General features: G+C 36.1%; 2 protein-coding genes across 5 annotated transcripts; one reads left to right on the top strand and one right to left on the bottom strand.

Moving 5' to 3' along the window:
- The first annotated feature begins 19 nt into the window (after positions 1 to 19).
- LOC128226743 (uncharacterized) lies at positions 20 to 3929 on the top strand. The gene is made up of 4 exons (XM_052936768.1): positions 20 to 238; positions 896 to 1111; positions 1912 to 2034; positions 2847 to 3929. The coding sequence occupies exons 1-4, from the start codon at positions 30 to 32 to the stop codon at positions 3670 to 3672; spliced, it is 1374 nt and encodes a 457-aa protein (XP_052792728.1). The 5' UTR covers positions 20 to 29; the 3' UTR covers positions 3673 to 3929.
- Positions 3930 to 6073: 2144 nt separating this feature from the next.
- LOC128226833 (uncharacterized) lies at positions 6074 to 20861 on the bottom strand. 4 transcript variants are annotated; one of them, XM_052936905.1, is made up of 4 exons: positions 20108 to 20861; positions 14287 to 14335; positions 8091 to 8379; positions 6074 to 7162 (listed from the first exon to the last, which is right to left on the bottom strand). In XM_052936905.1, exons 1-4 carry the CDS (start codon positions 20198 to 20200, stop codon positions 6592 to 6594), a joined length of 1002 nt encoding a protein of 333 aa, XP_052792865.1. In that variant the 5' UTR covers positions 20201 to 20861; the 3' UTR covers positions 6074 to 6591. The 4 variants fall into 4 exon arrangements, with proteins under 4 accessions (XP_052792865.1, XP_052792864.1, XP_052792866.1 ...); XM_052936904.1 differs by lacking the exon at positions 20108 to 20861 and adding an exon at positions 17770 to 18708; XM_052936906.1 differs by lacking the exon at positions 20108 to 20861 and adding an exon at positions 15777 to 16134.
- Positions 20862 to 20999: the final 138 nt, after the last annotated feature.

The following is a 20999-nucleotide window of genomic DNA, read 5'->3' as shown; positions in this document are numbered from 1 at the left end:
GTCAAGCTAAATTGTACACTTCCGGCAAAATGTCAACTTGCAGAGTACACATGTTTTTAACATGTTCGACTATTTTAAGGCGAGTGTCAACTGTAAGAATACTACAAGCACATACTTTCTTACCAGGAATTCGACCTGCAAGCTCTTATAACCCTGATGAAGATGAAATATTTCTCGAAGACCAGATTGAATCAGAACTGGGGAATCCTGATGTTGAAATTGAAGACAAACAGAAAAGGTTTGTTTCATTTAAGTGAAATGTTAGGTTTAGAGCAAATTTGTACATGTGTACAAGCACGATGCAATATACTTTTTTCACGTTGGATATACATAAATTTATATCAGAATCAGTGCGGTGATCCCATTGTTGGCAACATTAGTGAAAATTCTGCATGTTATCAGCTTACTTAACCATAGTCCAAGCTTCTTAGACTCACATTCCCGTATTTATGATGCCCCTCAAAATCCATTTACTTGCAATGCCAAACAAAGCAAAACTCATAGCCTTTTGTTGGATTTTTTTTTAAATCAACTTTGTTACACTCACACATTGACTTCTGAAATGATAGGTTATAATGACTATTTATGAAAGCTTAACCTCAACGTTTCAGCTGAATGTCATGATGTAAGTTTCAAAATTTGTTGCATTACTTACATACTGTTATTTTTTTTAAATATACATACTATTATTTTTGTGTGCAGAACATTATGACTCTGTATAGCCTGCCAAACATCAAATCATAAAAGGTTTTCTTCTTCCACTTCTTTTTCTTCTTCTTCTTCTTCTTCTTCTTCTTCGTCTTCGTCTTCTTATTCTCCTTCATCTTCTTCTTCCTTCCTTAACAGTTTTATGGAAGCCACTACTTAAATCATCCATACATGTCTTCCTTTTTAGGAACTTAAAAAAAGAACATCGAATATTTGTGAAGAACAAAATAATTCAGTCCAAGTTTAAGAAGATGTACAGAGGACCTCAGATGCCCAACCTGCTCACCTGGGCAGCACGGGCTCAGATACAATACCTTCACGAGCAGGACCCAATATATTGGACTCCCGAGATGTTGGCCGACAGCTTCCCTACTACGCCTGATGTCATCAGATATATCATCAAGTAATGTTTAATAACAGGAATCTCCCTTCTCTATTTACAGGAATCTCCCTTTTCTGTGTCTATGCATGTAGTTCTATGTTTAGTGTAATTTTAATAGACAGTCTGTGTTTTAAAGAACAAAGTTTAGAGCCTTAGTGTTGTTGGCTGCATAGTTTGGTAAAGACTTAAACTTTGGCCATAACTTTAATGGATACATCCATGTAACAATGACTGTACAAATATTCAGTTAAAAAGGCCTTTATAATTCTAGAGTTATTGGGGATAAAACAATGATCAAGTATTGTAGAAAATAGATTGTTTTGGACTGAGGTTGCTGACAATCGATTGCAAAACCTCGCAACTGATTATCGCTATATGTGGCATTATTCTCTGAAAATAAAGAGTAGAACACGAGTGCATGTGTAAAAATCATTTGGTATTCATCTATATATCAAACTTATCATTGAAAAACAACTGTTTATTAAAAATACATAGTACAAGCTTTTGCATTCATGGGAATGCAATTTTAAGTACACGCATATACATGAAAATAAAATTTAGCTTGTTATTTATTCATTTATACTACTGTTCTTAAACTTTTTTTTAAATTTTGATTTCAATTGCATAATCCATATGAGTTATGCCCCTTGATTAAATGAGGAAGAAAATTGACAGGCAGCGCCTGGCCACTACATGTACATTATCATGATTCTGAATAATAACTTATTGGTGTTAAAACTGTAAGTTTTGTGTTTTTCTCAAATTGTATTAATTTTTTTATAAGTTTCATATTTGCTTAATATTTGTTTGTGTTTTTTCAGAAAGAAGAAGCTTCCAAATGATGAGTATGACATTTACCGGCATGATCGTGCGGTGTTCCGCAACTGGCAGAAGCTGAAGGAGGCTGCCACTGTGGAGGGAGGGCCTATAGACCCAGCTTACAGGTGAAACAGTCATAGTGTGTTAAAGTAATGTCAATTATAGACAATTGGTTAATTTCTGTATGCACTTGAAATGCATGTTACTCAAAGTTGTTGGGAGATTAGTGAACTACTGCCAGGATTAGGGATGTTAGCATTTTTAGCTCGACTATTCGAAGAATAAGGAGAGCTATACTACTCACTCAAGCGTTGGCGTCACACCTTTGTTAAGGTTTTGCATGCAAGCACCTTTAAGTCAATATCTCAGTAAATACATCGTGTATTGCTTTGAAACTTTAGATATGTATTCCCAACTATCTAACCTACTAAATTAATGAAGTTCGGTTAATATCTCAGCAACTACTTGATGTATTGCATTGAGACTTTATACAATAGTACTCAACCATCCAACCTACTTAATTAACCAAGTTAGATAACTCTAGTTTGCATTAAATTCAAATAATGGCTCCTATTTTATTCGACAGCGAAATTCTGGTTAAGGTTTTGCATGTTACCACTTTAAAGTCAATACCTTAGGGAATACATGATGTATTGCATTGAAACTTAACACACACACACATATATATATATATATATATATATATATATATATATATATATATATATATATATATATATGTTTGTTTACCAAAGTAGACATTAAAGATATTTTTAAGGATATTTTATTTATTATGTCCCTGTTTCATAATATTGATGCCTTAAATATGTTGTTTTTCAGAATGTTTATAATTGTTATAAATAGGACTTTTATAACTGAATTGTTGTCTTTGTGATCAAATTTTTGTAATGGTACATGAGGACATTTCTTATCTCAGGTTATTGGTAGAGGGAGAGAAGTTGGGTTTAATGGTGAATGCAGCCGGAGCCCGCTCACTGCCCATGCCTGATATGAAATTGGCTCTCCAAACGAAACATGACATCGCAGAGCAGCGCAAGCCCAAGGTCCCACCCATATTTAGCTCATTACTTGAGAGCCCGAAGAAGACAAAAGGGCTTGGAGTGAGAGATGCTAACTCGAATAAAAATGAGACTGGTCAAGAAAATATGAAACAATTCACTTTTGAAGATCCAAAGTCGTTAGAGTTGTTAGAGACTTTAAGTGAGATTTATCAGCAGGCCACAGGAACAAACGTTCAAGATACAAATAGCAGCCCAATAAGGGATAAGCAGCCTTTGATTGGTACTTTAAAATCTATGAAAGGCATACATGGTGCAAATCATTCTTCAGACAAAGTTTCATTTTATGATGGTGACGAAGTACAGCCTGTGAGTCAGTTTGAATTCTTTGATGATGAAGACCTGAAAAGTGAAGAAGACAAGCTATATGATGCTAAAACATTATCTTTTGATAAATCAACTTTACAGAAGAAAGATACTAGTAAGAAAACTTCTCTCCGATATTCAAGTTATTCCCATGAGACTTCAAAAATGGAAAAGCAGAATACCCTAAAATCAAGCAGAGAGAATAAAGATGACTTTGACGATAGGGACGAGCTAGAGGGGCCTCCAGGGGGGGTTAATGAGGTTCTGCAAGGGTCCCTGGAAGACATTTTCTTATTGGACTCTGCTGGTTCCAGCAGAAGGGCTAGGAGACTTGGCAGAAGTGGCAGTGGGAAGAATCAAGCTAGTGAGGAAAACTGATATATATTATGTGTAATTTTGACTGTAAATATACAGCATTATCAGTTTCATTATTACTTGTGGTTTTGTTTTTGCTGTCAATGAAAAAAGAAAGTACCATACTCTGAAGTTAATGTTATTGTATGCAAATTCATATCCTTCATCACAAAGCTACATGCATTGTGAAGTTTCGTTTGACGAAATGTTTAAAGTTTCTGACAGTTGACAGCACTTGGTGTCACTTACGGTGTTAAGATTTTAATGAATATTTGAAATTATTCTGTTCCGTTTGTTATATTCAGCTAACATGTAAATTAACTGTCTTGTTCAAAATGTATGTGGCCTTGTGTAAGAAACTTCAAAGTCATGTTCCAACTTTATTGGACACATTGCTGAAAACAGTTTTGATCTCACATTAAAGACAATTATTATCCCCCGCCAAACCAAAGGTTTCTGAATCGGGCTGTTTGGTTTTGGCGTCTTTCTGTCCGCTTATCTGTCCCTCATTTTCATTTCTGTCCAGAACCATACCTTTGTAGGTATTGGTTAGATAATGTTCGAACTTGGTTAAAATGTTCCCCTTGATGAAATTTCAACCGCTTGTAATACTGGGTCTTAAACTAGGTCACTGGGTTAAATCTTAGAAAAATCTTTGAAATCTAGAGGCATAATAATTGGTCTTATATTCATCAAACTTAATCAGAACGTTTCCCTTGATTAAATATTTGACTTGTTTGAAACTTGGTCACTTGAGGTCAGAAAGTGGGTTACTAGGTCAAATCTCAATTTCTTTTGTCCGTAACCATATCATTGATCAGATTATGTTCAAACTTGGACAGAATGTTACCTTTGATGAAACTCATTGCATTTTAAAAGTGGATCACATGTGGTCAAATTTTAGATTTAAAATTGGGAACGTACTAGAGGCAATGTATTTGTCCAATATTTATGAAACTTATTGGAATGTTTTCCTTGGCTAGTTTGAAACTTGGTCACATGAAGTTATGAAGTAGGTCACAAGGTCAAATTTTTGAAACAGATATTGTTATTAATTGGATATACCTTGTTCAAACTGTTGTCAGTATGTTTATTTCATGTAATCTTGGTAGATTTTAAAACTTGGTCGAATTGATGTCGAAAACTAGTTCATTGATAAAATATTAGGAACAAACCGAGCCCATATTTCAGCACCAATCTTCATGAAACTTTAAATATTTGTATTGATGACAACTTGGATAAGTTTGAAAAAAAGGTCACATGGGTCTTAAACTAGGTTACAAGGTCAAATCTTAAAAAAATCTTAGACATGGTAGAGGTTATATTTCTGGTCCAATATTTATGAAACTTAATCAGAATGTTTGCCTTGATTAAATATGGTATTTGTTTTAAACTGGGTAATGTGGTTTTAAAACTAGGTTAATAGGCCAAGTCTAAATACTATACTATAAACAATATTCTTTTATTTCATTCAAATAAAAAAAACATATCTTATATCAAACGTTCATAAGAGTCTTTCACTCTTCAGCTGTATTGCATGTTTTGGTTGGAATATTTCATTGATTTCCATTCCATCTACTTTGCCCAATCAGGCAAGCAATATCAATTCAACCAATTTGCTTTATTACAGCTAATTTACACCAAATTCATAGATTTCAGTATTTTAATATGTCTGTTTGTTGTCATGATGGGAATATTATAAGGTTATGCCAGTGAATTCTGTCGTCTGTTTGTCCATCCATCTGTCCGTTTCTCAATCCCTCTGTCTGTTTGATTATGGTTCAAGTTTAACAACAATGGAATATGCCCATGCAGGGTCCTCAAATTCCGTTGGAAGTTTTGTCTTGACAAGTAAATGGCACCTACTTGTTTTTGGAATCCAAAATTCAAGGCCACAGTGACCAATAGACAAAATGTGTAATCAATAGCATAAAGTTTACATGGGTCCTAAAACTTTACAAGGACGTTGGACTTGACAAGTAGAAAAACACCTTTTGACCATCGTACAATAAGTGGATAAAAATATGAATATATTTTGTATATAAATAATAACACACAATTGAACTATCCAATAAATTAACTGAAAAACCTGGCCAAATGATCTTTGCAAGTTGTGTTAATTGTTTAGGCGACTGGTCAATTGATTTTTGGGTCAAATGTCAAGGTCACAGTGGCATTAGGAATGCAATAGTTTCTTGCCAATTACTCAAAAACATCTGGGCTAAGGTTATCAAATTTCACAAAAACTCATCGGATGATCATAACACGTTGATTTTAGGCCAAAGGGTCAATGTCAAAGTAGCAATTAGCGTTATAGCGTTCCAGATCAATAAATTCAAAATTGACTGCGCCCAGGCCATGAGGGTTTTCACTGGTAAATGCAGACTGGTATACATTGTACATTGTAGTTGTGAAGAACTCAAAACGTTTTCTTGGCAAATGCCACTTTTATTAGCATCAGATTTATATTAAAGAATAAAAATGATGAAAAATAATATTTACAAAAAGCAGCTCGATTTACATAATAAGAAGCACTTCGACAATATAGCATACAATGTTAGTGCAACACGAACCAGCTATAACATGCCACTCTTTCTACCCTTGACATTGTATCAAAGACATAACAACATACACGGACAAGACCTAACACTTTGTCTATTCCCTCTATCATGAATAGATACGTTATATAACTGCATTGTATGAAAACGAGTTCATACATGTAGGGAAACGGCGTCACGGTTGGTTTCATGCTAGTTTTAATTAATCATGGTCATTGGTTTTGTATCAATTTTCCCCTTTTTATTTAATAAATAGCATGGACGCACAAAATAGTCCATTTTTCATTTGACAACACACACATTGATTGGAAAACTGAGGTAATATTGCGCACTAGGAGAGAATGTCTGAATAAAATGCACAGAAATACCGATATGTGTTATATCATTATGTAGTCTGTATATTTTCCCAAGTAATAGGGTTGCGGTATTTCGATGGTGGCGCACTGTAACACCGTCTTTGTGGCCAAGTCATGGATTTGCTTTTTGGTGGAAGCTGTTTGGTCCTTTCTGAAAGGCTCAGTTTTTGAATAGACATAGACTCAGAAACCCAATCTGGATGTATCACAAAATAATCCGAGTGATTTTCTTTAGGATGCGTAAATAATCCACCATCGTAGTAATATTTATTATTAGGGGATAGTTTCGAGTTCGTACTAGACTTCGAAGCGCCAGAAGATGGTCTGCACATTGGTCTATGTTGCGGACTACTTTTTGCGCTCGAGCTTCTCGAGCTGGAACTGGAGAGAGCAGACGACAGGTCGCGCTCGCCGACGGAGGCGGACATGTAGGCGTGCGGAGGTCGCACGAACTTCTCCATAGGTCGCACGGACGGGTAGCTGTGGCTGTGCCAGGGGTGGGCCGGTGCGTTCCTCTTCATATATGAGGCCGTCTTCCGATTCGCGTCTTGCATCATATTGAGGTCTACTTTGGCCACTTGCAACACTCGTCGAGGGGATCTACAATACAGGAGTGAAACAATGAGAAATGCCATGCACAAAAAGACCGCCGTTAAATATATGAACTCTTTTTGTAGAGTATAAATTTCAAAATGAGTAAACTTTGTGTAGTTCACTATTAATTATCATTCAAGAACCGTATTCGTATCCATGCAGTGACACGATGGCACGTCGGCGTTTTCAGACTGAGTGCAGTCCGGCTTTCGACACTTGATAAAAGCAAGATCTGTCGTGATTAACAGAACTCTCATATAGTACAAGGAATGCATGTCCATGGAGAGTAGAAGACCGACCAGAATCAATCGATTCGAATTTGTGACTTGATTGTTCTAGATGAATGGGAACATCAAATGCCACATACTTTTCACTGAATTTAATTCCACCACAGTGTATTGAAAGCTATACATTGGAAATCAAGCAACCTTGAAAAACTGGAATGAAATCAATAAAGACGCCGACAAGGTGCCGGTCGCACGTGCAACGCATTACATTTACCAATACCAAGTGTAACATAACCGATACCAAGTGTTACAGAATAATGAAAAGCTCAAGGTACATGTTCAAGAGTGGAATCAAGAGTTCCTATTGGAAAACTATAATGAGTTTTGCCGTTGAATGAATATGTCTTCATGGTCGAGGTTGAAAGGGCAATTATATGTACAATCCAGCATTTTACTCGAGAATTAATACGATTTCCATGTCTTACTGAACCATGGCAGTCTTGATCACTGCTTCTGATTGGCCTTAGTCAAACTGTTCGTTTATTTATTCCACAATGGTGTGAATATCAATGTATCGAACACATCTTCTAGGTCTTAATACATGTTGCCTGAAATACATTGCGTAACTGTTGTACATGACAAACAAAACAATTTCGTGAAATAATCGGCATGTTGTATGAACTGCTATTCCGACTTTTACCCCGTACCTTTCCTCATTTGACACCGGGTTTGCCTCTGACACTTCTTTTATGGCGTCCACCCTGGGCACAAAGTGGCCACCGACTAAGGATTGTCCTTCCGTCGCGCCGTTCACGTGACGGACCTTGATCGCTTCTATGAATCTGGCCGGCGGTGCCGTTTTTGGTCTTAGCTGGTGACGCCGAATGTAGGCGCTCTTGAGCGGTCCTCGCCGCGTCTCAGCCTTCTCGCACTCCCGGTGCTGCCGGTAGGACCGTAGTGCTCGTGACATAATGTAGTCGTAGTCATTATCCAGATCTGAAATCCCAGACTATAACTTAAAACAACATATAAAGAGATACTTACTGAAAACTGATTTATGGAGCAATATCCAAATTTGGGTTAAGACTGCCTCACGACTAAGATGCCAAGTTTATATAACGAAAATGAATTTGTCAGCTATTTCTTTGTGAAAACGTTCATTTAGAAACAGTATTTCCTAATGATACGCCAGCCATGATAGAAACATGGCGGTTTTCCAATCGGAAGATCAATACGGGAATATCGGAGGATTCTCCTCGCGCACCACAGCTGGCTCTATCAGGCTGTTCAACATTGGAAAACGTCATCAAACTATCACAAAACCACATCCTATGGAAAGTGCATTGTAAAATACAGAGATTCACAGTGCAATGGAATTTTAATGTGATGTGAGTAATCACATAATGACTATATTTAACATATTAAGTCATGCACTTCGCCTGGTCCCGGTTTCTCGAAACATCTGAAGTTTCGCCGTCTAACAGGATTAATCTAAGCTCACTATTATTTTCGATAAATTGCATGCTGTTTACTTCTTTAAGAGTATTAGACTTTAAATAGGAATTATCTTTATGATAATCACAATAAACCAATTATCATGTATCAAAATCAAATTCAATTAATATTTTGGCTGATTGAAATAAGCTACTTAAAGGCGCACAATATAGGATGATGCATATATATAATTTCATTTTAAAGCATGATTATGGTTAACTCATTTGACTTAAATGATAAAGAAGCATACGATTTGTGTACCGATAAAAAAAATAGCGATATGTTGGTTATTTAACCAGGCGAGTTATGGCCACGTAGCTCTCAATTAAAAATAAATATTTATATTAAGGCTTATATTTTTTTATAAATACACAAATCATCCGGGGGTTTTGCTTTGATTATTAAAGTCAAACATAGTAATGCATCAGCAATTAAAAATAATCAACATTTATTGTGCGCATTTAAGTCGGTTTGAGTTTCGAGATTTATGGGCCTCTTTGCTAAGATCCGTGTTTTTTTTTACTTCATAAGCCATGAATGACAGTAGAAATTGAAGAAATGATTTGAACTTGGAAATTTTTATTTATAAAAAGGTTACACTGACAAAATTTAATGGTAATCAATCGTCCCTACCTCTAACTTTTATTACATTGTGTGTTTTATTGCACGTAATGTACAAACGTAACAACAAAAACTGCGCAGTGAAATCAAATGGAATTATAGAATAAGAACGGGTTTTGATCATTCGTTTCAGATGGAACATCACTGGATTTCTGTTATAAACTGGCACATAAAATCTTCCTATGGGAATAAACAACTAAGAAAAGCTCATCGCTCTGCCAACGCAAAACACATTGTACCCCGGCACATGTTTTGCGAAAGAATAACGCTCTTTTTCTAGGAGCACTGACACTCATTTTTACGTGCATGTATAATTGAATGGAATACATAAAAAAGACCGAACGGAAAACATTAAATGGCAGTTGCCAAAAAGTATGTTCAAACCGCACAATGATATATGTATCATGTCTGAAATTTTCTTCGTTGTTCATGCCCACTTACCGACTGCATCGTCATACACGGGGATTGCTGTTAATGTTGGTTGCATCTCTCGATGTCAATGTCTGTGTTTATAGTTCAATACAAACACTTGTTTGCGCCCATTGGCTTATGTTGCTGTTGTGATTTTTAACTTCAATATGGATGCACCTTTAACTGGTTATTTTACAATCCAAAGTAACTTCACACTTTCAAAACCCTTCCACAATTCTTATTCCATGTCTCATTTTATTTACTGTATATACACTATACATCTTCCCTTTACTTATATATTTAAGCGTTCGGAAATCGCACTTTATTTATTTAAACTGATCAGAAGATGTGTTTCCATTACGATTTAATCCGTCTGCAAAATATCTTCTGAGTGCCCTTATAAATTGAACAAGCACAAATTGATATACACTCTACATGATATATGACATTATAAATAGTCTCAAATCCCGATCCTTATCATAATTTACTATTTCATTTACTTGCTACCGACCATTCCTCTATTAATCAAACATCAGATTATGAAAATTCCCAATTATATTTACAATAACAACTGATTCATTGTCTTTGACTTTAAGATCTATTATGATAGAGGTATCGCTGGATTAACGAAGTGTCAGATGAGCTACATATGCAGGAGATATTTAATGTAACCCGAGACAAAACGTTTGAATCTGTCATCGATTCAACTACAAATAAGAACTTGAAGAATTCAAAACTGCTGGGACGGTGTTCAGCTTTCAACATTTATTCGAGTGCCTTAGCGAGGCTCAATCCAATAACATACTGGATGAGAGGCTGTCATGTATCACCAGGCGAATCCGTTACTATTGGGTGTACACCAACGGATGCTGTTTCATAAAATAACTAGGAATGATTTAATACCCAGACGAGGTTCTCACCAGAAAGCCAGCTCTGTTGAACATATATCCTAGTACGAAACTACTCTTAGTAGTGTTGATGAAACTGCCATATGGACTGTGACCATATTCTGATCAAATAAACGGCCCCTTACAAGATCCAATTGCAATAGTTTGACATTTGTAAGAAGCCAGGTAGAATTGCTTCTGCTTGGATTGAACCAACGTCTGTAATGATGAGAGGCTGCCACAGATACCACTGAATCACCTCAATGAGTACACTTAATGCGTACCAATTTGGAAAGTTAATGCAAAACTTTTATTCGCGCTCCTTGATCTACAATAGTCACAGTCGAACCCCGTTGGCTCGAACTCGTTTGGTCCGAACTGGATCTAAAGGACCGATTTCTTAATACTAATTGTTAAAACTTCCGTTTGGCTCGAACTCCCCGAGGCTCGAGGTGTTTTCTTCGGTCCTTTCTTCGGTCCCTAAGCTCGAGCTATCGGGGTTCGACTGTACTTATTTTTGCAAATGAACAAATTAATATTATGACATATATTGAGTTTAATTTTGAGCTCGAGAATGTATTCGCACGCGAAACTTGACAATTGACATTTTGTAGCCACATATATTGTATATGCTTCGTACCAATCATTCTAAGATATTATAGACATTTCGTACCAATTGGGAAATTTAACCCACGCATTTTAGTCACTGGGTGTGCAATAGAATCGATAAACCGATTTATTGCTATACAGATACGTATCGATGGGGGCAAGCTTTTCATTAGTTTTTTTGTAGCTACCCGTTTGAAGTCTTTTAAAAGTTCTTGTTGTTCACTGCCAGTTTTGTCAAATATACGTTTTTGTAAGAATAAATTAACTATGACGAAATATCGTGATATATCGCGATATGCTGACAAAATATCGTGATAAATCGCGATACGATGACGTAATTTCGTGATATTTCGTCATATGTTTCTTTCCCAAAATCCCTATTCTTTACCTTCTGCCTTTCCAGAAAACATGGCACAGGAAAGTTGTATTTGTCCAACCGACCCCTTCAGTTCTTTCAGTATTTTGTATCCTATTTTGTACCAATAACTCAAAGACCAACTGAGCCTCGCCCAGTCAGGCAAATATTATGGCGTGCAAAAGTCTTTGATCTTTATTTGTTTTCTTTGTGCCAATTACTGTGCTCTGGCTTTGTTAATAATTCCTTAATGTCGGTTAATTTTAGATCCATCGAATCGATTGTTTAAATATAAATCATTTGCACAACAATTTACTCCTCTGTCTGCAAACAAGGTTTTTGTTGAAATAAAGAAATACAAATGTACGTAATTGGAAAAATGTCAGGGGTAGTTTAGTAACTGGCATGGACGGAGGAATTCCCTCGGATAAAATGACAAATTACTTTTGAAACCATTACCAGATAGTTGTTTATCATGTATATATCTCATATTGACATTATCGTCTAAATGTAGTGATCGAGCTCGAGTCCGCCTAAAGAACATACGCCTTAATATCATAAAAAGAAAACATATGCGTTATAAAGTATATTCTGAGTAATAGTGTTTTTTATTTCGGAAATTTGGTCGTTGGTCATGTAATCAGAAAACGGATCAGAACTTTTTAATTCCGCGCGAATGCAAGTGTGCGTGTTTTAGCTACTAAATAACACACTTAATTAAACAATTTAAAGACTAAATGAAAATTAGGCAGTTAATTGTGTTTGTTACTTATTTGACATTTCGCGGTTTAGTATACTGCTTAATGGATTTTCGGTTCGGTAGTCAGAGCTCTTCCAAATGATAAAACGTGGATCTGTCCGGCGATCCCATTGGCTGAGGTATTTGCATGAACACTAAAGTAAATAGGGTGTGTTAGTGCAATGTGCGATTTATTCATTTGCTCTAAATGAACTCAGTGTGTGTAAACCACGTGATAAATTGCGTCGGATGGCAATATTCTGCTTTGAATAAAGACTTTAAGCAAAAATAACTTATAAAATTACTATTTCTTTACCATTTTATATGAAACATAACGCAGTCTATGCGGCTAACAGGGCACCGCCTTCGGCCTTTTTATCAGCTGTGTGAAGTTAGCTAAACATACGACATTGGACATTGGACATTCAAAATCGAATGTTGTGCTGGCACGACATTGGACATTGGACATTCAAAATCGAATGTTGTGCTAGCACGACATTGGACATTGGACATTCAAAATCGAATAGTGTGCTGGCACAACATTGGACATTGGACATTCAAAATCGAATGTTGTGCTAGCACGACATTGGACATTCAAAATCGAATGGTGTGCTGGCACGACATTGGACATTGGACATTCAAAAGTGAAAGTCGTGCTGGCACGACATTGGACATTGGTCATTCAAAAATGAATGTCGTGCCAGCACGACATTGGACATTACAAATCGAATGTTGTGCTATCACGACATTGGACATTGGACATTCAAAATCGAATGTTGTGCTGGCATGACATTGGACATTCAAAAGTGAAAGTCGTGCTGGCACGACATTGGACATTCAAAAATGAATGTCGTGCCAGCACGTCATTGGAGATTCAAAATCGAATGTTGTGCACGACATTGGACATTCAAAATCGAATGTTGTGCTGGCACAACATTGGACATTCAAAAGTGAAAGTCGTGTTGGCAAGACATTGGACATTACAAATCGAATGTTGTGCTGGCACGACATTGGACATTGGGCTTTAAAAAATGAATGTCGTGCCAGCACAACATTCGATTTTGAATGTCCAATGTCGTGCTAGCACGACATTCATTTTCGAAATTACAATGTCCAATGTCGTGCCAGCACGACATGTACTGTTGAATGTCCAATGTCCAATGTCGTGCTGGCACGACATTCATTTTTGAATGTCCAATGACCAATGTTGTGTCAGCACATCATTCGATTTTGAATGTCCAATGTCGTGCCAGCACAACATTCGATTTTGAATGTCCAATGTCGTATGTTTAGCTAACTTCACACAGCTCTCTTTATCTTTGTTTTAAAGCTGCACTCTCACAGATATACCGTTTTTATTTTTTTGTCTTGGAAAGAGCAAATTTTTGCATAGATATCTGCAAACCAATGATAAAAGATTGCTGTCAAAAGATCAGATCATAGATTTTCATATTTCGGTCCAAAATTAATGTTTTATGGCTTAAACCGTTACTAACGGTTTAAGAAATATGCATAAAACATCAAATTTTGAACTTAAATATAAAAATCTGCGATCTAATTTTTTGTCAGCAGTCTTATATAACTGGTTTTCATGCATATATGCAAAAATTGGCGCGTTCCAAGACAAAAAATAAAAAAGTTGTCAAAATGTTCAATCTGTGAGAGTGCAGCTTATTTCTTCATTTTCAGCGAAATGTTGCCGTCCGACGTAGCATATATGACATAATCTATCACGGAGTATACACACACTGTGAACTGCTACAATGAAACACTGCATGCTCACCCACCATAGTTTGAAGCAACAGGAATCCTGATCGTACAGCCAGGAACACCAGTCTGAAATTAGAGTTTTAAAAGCTTGAGTCAAATACACTTCTGAATCAACATGGCAAGAAGCAGCTTCCCGATCTACGGTTGACCTCACTTGAGATGTGTTCACATTCTTGGACAAATTCGATACCGTATCACATTTGGACAAAACAATGTCAAATGTCAAACAATATACAAAACCCTTTCTACACCATAGACGCTATAGTTTTGGCCTTAAATCTGATGAAACTATATTAGTATGATTGCTTCAATTAAAATGCAATAGGATTTTACTAAATACTGGGTAATTGTAGATTAAAAATAGGTCACTAGGTCAAATGCAAGAAAAGCTTTATTTGTAGGCAAACAATTGATGTCTGATCGTGTTGAAACCTCGTCAAAATGTTTGTCTGAATAAAATGTAAGACGAGTTGGTTTATCTAGCCTAAGAATAAAAAAAATCTTACTCACTTTGTCAAATAATTAAATAACCCTTTGACCTTATGGGTCTTATGTGATGTGATAAATTGCCACCATGCCCCAGTCCTCTTGATTGTATATAGAAGACGATGCTCATTTGTGTGCCTGCTTTATTGGTTATTGCTGTTTTAGTTAGTTGAACGGTCGTTCGTTGGTCGGTCGGTCGGTCGGTCGGTCGGTCGATTTGTCGCTTTCATGGCTGGTCAATTTGTCGGTGCTTGCTTAGTTTATTTTGATGTCTGCTGAGCAGTCGGTCGGGTGATTGGATATGCTTCATTTCTTGATATTGGTCAATATGTCGTTAAGTTGGTTTGTTTGGTTGGTTGATTTGTTGGTTGGTTGGTTGGTTGGTTGTTCATCTAGCTTGTTGGCTGGTCATCGCTATGAATTCATTCGTAGATGCACTTTTACTTATTAGATGGACAACCACTTACAAATGCAATCGAATAATTAAAGAGATTTCCAAATATTTTATACATTGTATCAATATTTTAGTTTCACGTTCTCCATATAAAATATGTTTACATTCTTATCAATCGAACAAGTAATGATGTTACCATTCATGGGCTTTTATCAAAATCTGAAGAGAGCTTACAAGTGACCGGTTAATTTACTTCTTTTAAAACTGAATATAGCATTTTAATTAAAATTTAAATATAGCATATACAGTATCAAAAGATCTATTCAACGATCGACAAAAAGTCAACGAGGGTTATCGGGGTTTTAGATTAATATCATATTTACCGTCTCTTAAACTAAGCTCATTATTTCATTAAGTTTGCATTTATAATTTGGCACAATGTATGCAGACATTGTCAATCATACACTTATTGGCGGAAGCATTATTCATTGAACCTTTTATTAACTGAAAGAATGGAGGCAACAATATAATGAAATAAAACCTCACCGTGCAAATTAACAAAAGAGCTTTCTCAAGCTTGAATCCCGCGTAAGATTTGTTTTATAAAGTACAATTTTTTTTTTCTACCTGTCTGGTTTCTACGTTGTCACTCTCCATGATGGTTCAGGCATCAATGATAAACTATTTTTTCCAAAGATAACTGATTACCAGTAAGTAGTTTTTGATAACTGATGAGTTTTAATTAGTATAAGGTCATATCCAGTTCATATGCAGAGAAAACAGTTATGACTGACATCTTTATAAGAACTGCAGCACGTCAAGAGGCAAGGAGCCAGTCAATATTTACAATTTTTAATTTTATGAGTTTTCAATATTAAAATCCACAGACTTTAAGACATGTCACGTTTGATTATGTGCACAAGAATTACTGCAATCTTCCACAACCAATCCACACATCTGCAAAGTCCATGTGCTCACATTTAAATGAAAGAAAAGGCACTCTAATACCCGATTTTGAAATTGAATGTACTCCATAGAGTGTTAACTATATTGCACTCCTACTCTGTTGAAGGCCGATTACAAATATATGCTAATGTGAAATATACATTTTACATATCTTTGAGGTATTTCGCTGATCTTATTACTACGGAACTGTTTTTACCACCTTCGTGATTAATGTCATCGATCCGACTTCTTTGATCAGAGTAACAGACAAGCACCCTTACCTTGCCACAAAGGAAAGGTAATAAAACACTGAACAGATTCACCCCATTCATTAAAGCAGTGATCAGATTTACAGAATGCTTGGTTTCGAATATATAATATTTAATATTTTTGAAAGGGTTGTAAAAAGTTATTTAAATTTCCTTGGCTCTGGATTACTGATCACCAATGACAAACTTGTGCTAGGGCTAATAAGGGTGATGTGCTGCGCAACTGGCTATACATGTTTCGGGATTATTCCATTGCAGAGTATAAAATATACAACAGGTTGAAATCCATGAGTTAAATTTACTATAACCTATAATAATTTAATGTGTGCACTTATTTGTTGACCAATGCAATTTAAATATTATTCGAATGTTCGTCTGTTTATATTCCATGGGAAAGCTTGCTCGCGAAATATATTTTGTGAACGAGTTTCGCTAAATTGTACATGCCATGGTGTGTATTCGCATTTATCAATGGAGGATGCAAACTCAAGCGCAGTAAGTAATCTCCTCTGCGCGGAGGTGGGAGTATGAGAATGCCATCCGGGCCATGTTCTGCTCACATTTTAACAATTACAAAAGTTTCATATTATTATTTGAGTATGCGCCAACCAAGATGTGATGGGAATTTCATAGTTACATGTATTTTATATAATGTATTATTGCAAACCATTAACGCATTTAAATGTGTGCCATTTAATAAAAAAAAAAAACAAGTTTTAAATGCCGGACAGACCATGTCACAGATAAAATTTCCAAATACAATTTTTTTTTTGCAGAATTTCCGTTTGAACTTGATACTGCCATACCAGTATATTGACATTAGAATAATGACTTTATAGTACGGTAAGTAAGTTTTTATCCAATGAGCAAACAGGAACATAGGCCTCACATTAGAAATATATTTTGCAATGAGAGAAAATGAGTATTTACTCAATTCTCCGTTTTAATGACAAGTATTTGATCAAGTATTCAATATAAATATCAATATACACTTTTTGTTACTGTAACTATACTTCCACTTTACGAGAGTCTATCGCTTATCCCGTTTGTTACCATATTTATATACTTAAATTATTTAATAGTAGTAAGAGATGTAATTCACTAGTAATTTAAAAGGCTCTAAAAAGTGGTACCATAAAAATCATGTTATTTTAGATGCTGTTACACGGGCAAAGACGGTAAAAATGCTGTACGTATCTGTTACAAATAATCTGTTCTTAATTCAGGCATACGTCTTTTGTCAAAATTTGTTATATTACAGTTTGAAACATTAAAAAAAAAATCAGATTTCTGGGGATGAGTCTGAAACTCAATACGTAAGAAAATACGGGCCCTGTTACAAAACAAAATGGCTACTAGTACTAAGTACCAAACCTTTAGTTCCGCTGTATGCCACTGCGCCTTACCTTGATGAAAACAAAGCGCCTGTTAACATAGTAGGCGCTCATGGCCGCCTCCCGCCTCCTCGCAAGGTCCGCTGCAGCATCCTCAGCGACATTACCAGCACCTCTAGCATCCATATGTACTACACCTTTTATCATCTACAGTACTCCTTGCGTCAATCCATATCTTCCCATATTTGACAATTTATGTACAACCACGTTCTGTCAGTCATTTCAAACTCTCCAACTATTTAAGCCACTGTCATTCGTTTTTCTGTCAATGTTTTATTGAGGTCTGATATGGGCTCAAAAATATGTAAATGATAATTGGTAACGATCAGTTACAAAATTGCATGTGCGAGAGAGCACGGAAGTTCCGTAGTAAGTTAGATTCTCACAGTGCAGTGCTGCCCTTCTGATCTGCGTTTACATCTCTGCGGTTTGCGCTACGAAATTATGTATCGATATGGTTTATTATTGATTCCAGTGTTGACTTGAGAATAAATTTGGCGTTTTGGTCAATGTTTTATGATAAAAATGAAATCTGAGATCGAAGATGAGCAGCGATATTGACGAAGACAATCGCTTGTGGCATGCGAAACTAATTCCCACGTGTTCTGATAAGCCACAGACAAGTGTATTTGCAGAGTAGCATGAAACTCCTGTGAAGGGCAAATACAACCTCGATAAGTGTTAATATCCGCTTCCTCTGTTCCTTGGATACCAAGAAATTCACTAAAACATATGAACTTGCTCCCACGAGTTGATCGTTTTATTCAGTAGTCCTTTTATTTGGGAATATGTATTATGAAAATAGTTTTCGTTTTATAGTTTCTTGTTAACCATTGGTAGCATCATTGCGATTTTGAAAGATTAAACCGATTGTATGGATAGATGCTCCTACCCACAGTGATTGCACATTCTGAATTAAGGAAGACTTAATACGGATAGCAAATCTTCTAATTGAAAACATCGTGTATATAAATACTCGTTTAACGATTTAATAGCGGATTGAAAAGGATGGAAGGCTTATATGGAATATTTGGGTATTCCGTCGACAAACAGATAGACTGACTCAGTCTCTGTAGAACCGTATTTTACGCAGATCACATTTTCCCCACACTTGTGCAGAATAACATCCTATCTTTCACAAATGTAACATATGTGGTTGTGAAAAGGCGGTTATCAACAATAAGTCATCATATTCAAGAATTGGGCGAATGTATGAAAAGTAGATAATTTCTAGACATCTTCTGTCCAGGCAGAATTTGAGCTTTCGCATAATGCATATTTGTTTTAGGGCTTTAATTTTAATGTTCTCAAAATGCTCGTGCCATGTACAGTCACTACCAAGATGTTTGTGTGAATAAGTTTCTAAAAAATGTTGACCATACATAATTAACTTTGGATATAAACGTGGTTGTCATTTTCGGGAGAAAAACAATGGCATATTTTTTTTGCAGGCCGGTTAAAAGTGACTTACCAGTTATCAGCCCAGACACGTATGCTATTAATGTCTCTCTGGAGTATTCCAGTGGCCCGTAAGGGCTCGTTAACGATAATGTAAAGACTGATATCGTCAGCAAATAACCTTACACTACTACCAATGCTTACAGCAAGGAAACTTTGAATATCAAAAATAAAAAGGTACCTACAATACAACATTGAGGTACTCCGTTGCCTACGATTACTGGATAATCACGAATCCACGAGAGTAAGATGCCATGGACATTATTTCGTGTAGCTTCACAAGCAAACCCTTATGCCAGATTTTATCAAACACCTTACTGATAAAAATAACTGTTCGAAGCCCATGTCCATCATCTAACGCCTTACATATAGTGTTGTAAAGGAAAGTAAGCTGAGTAACAATGAACCTTGTTATGCATATTGCCTTAGGTTAGGTGAAGTTTCTGTATAGTTTCTCCTTTCGTCACAAGGTTACAGTTGCAGCCATACGTGAAAAATGCGCATTTTTTTGTATTTAATTGCGCCTGAGAAGGATGTGATTACATGTCACATCAGAAACCTGCATCGGTAACAAAATTCACAGGAAATGTGAAATATGTGATAGTGTTGTGTTAGGCTCCTATTCCTCAGACGTGAAATGTGATTTGGATCAAGTATGGTTCTATACGAGGCCCCATGATATTTTCTTCGAACCTATCCGGTTCGACTTCAATGTTTGTTGTGTCTTGGTTGGAGACTTGAAACAGTCAATGGACGGAAACGATCGTGGTTACGTAAACATCCTTTAGAGGGTCTATATTAGCTCTGAATTCTCTGCAAAGATGTTAGCTCTTTAGAAATGAGTCATGCCATAAGTATAAACGTTTAGTCGTCATTGACGCAGTAAACGTACCTGTTCGCTGCTGTTAGGTGGCATCACATGACCAGCGTCCCAGAACTCCGGGTATTCCACAAGCTCCATTCCGCCATATGCGCGCGTCCACATGATTAAGTTTCCTTGGAACTATCGTTTGTAGTTTGGGTGTTCTTTATGTTGGCAATGGTGTCCCTTTTTCTCGTTTGGCATATTAGGGTTTATTCGGTGGAATCAAAACATTTCATAACCGCGTAATATGTCCTGATGAACGACATGTACTAGAATCCGAACGTTTTGTAAATGATATCTCTTGCATTGATAACCCAACCTTTGCTTTAATGGTGTAGATCATGTGGAAAATGAGATTTAACACCGGTTTGGAAAATATCACGTGCACTATCCAGATTTTCTTGATTGTCATATATGCCGCACCATGGTTAGACCAGTTTAATATCTTTGTGATGTTTGCTTGTGATTTTGTCTGAGATTTAAATTGCCACCAACTAGGTGATTTGACCTTGCAAGAAGTTAAACTATACTTAGCAATATCAAAATAGCCGTAAAATTATTCAATATTTAAATTATCATACAAAAACATTGTCAAGCTGAACATTCTATTTCACAATATCTGAAATAAATCCTATATTAATTTCATTTAACCGGTCAATTTCGTCCATTAACATTGGGGTGTATTTAGATAACGATTTAATAAAGCACTATTCCATTCATTGCCAACATGTCACAGTACCATCCTCGAAGGTCCACATTGTTCCCGTGACCCAGAGAGTATCGTATGTACGCAAAAGGTGAGTTAATTGCAAACTTAATCATGCTACGAAAACCAAAATTAAATAATTAAAGGAATGCATAACAAAGAACACATTATTGATTAACAAAGCTTTATAGGGGCGTACTGTCTACAAATAAA

Source organism: Mya arenaria, chromosome 3, assembly GCF_026914265.1.
Source record: "Mya arenaria isolate MELC-2E11 chromosome 3, ASM2691426v1".
In the NCBI taxonomy this organism is placed as follows: domain Eukaryota; kingdom Metazoa; phylum Mollusca; class Bivalvia; order Myida; family Myidae; genus Mya; species Mya arenaria.
Note: the sequence above shows the minus strand (reverse complement) of the source record. Positions and strands in the feature narration are given on the sequence as shown.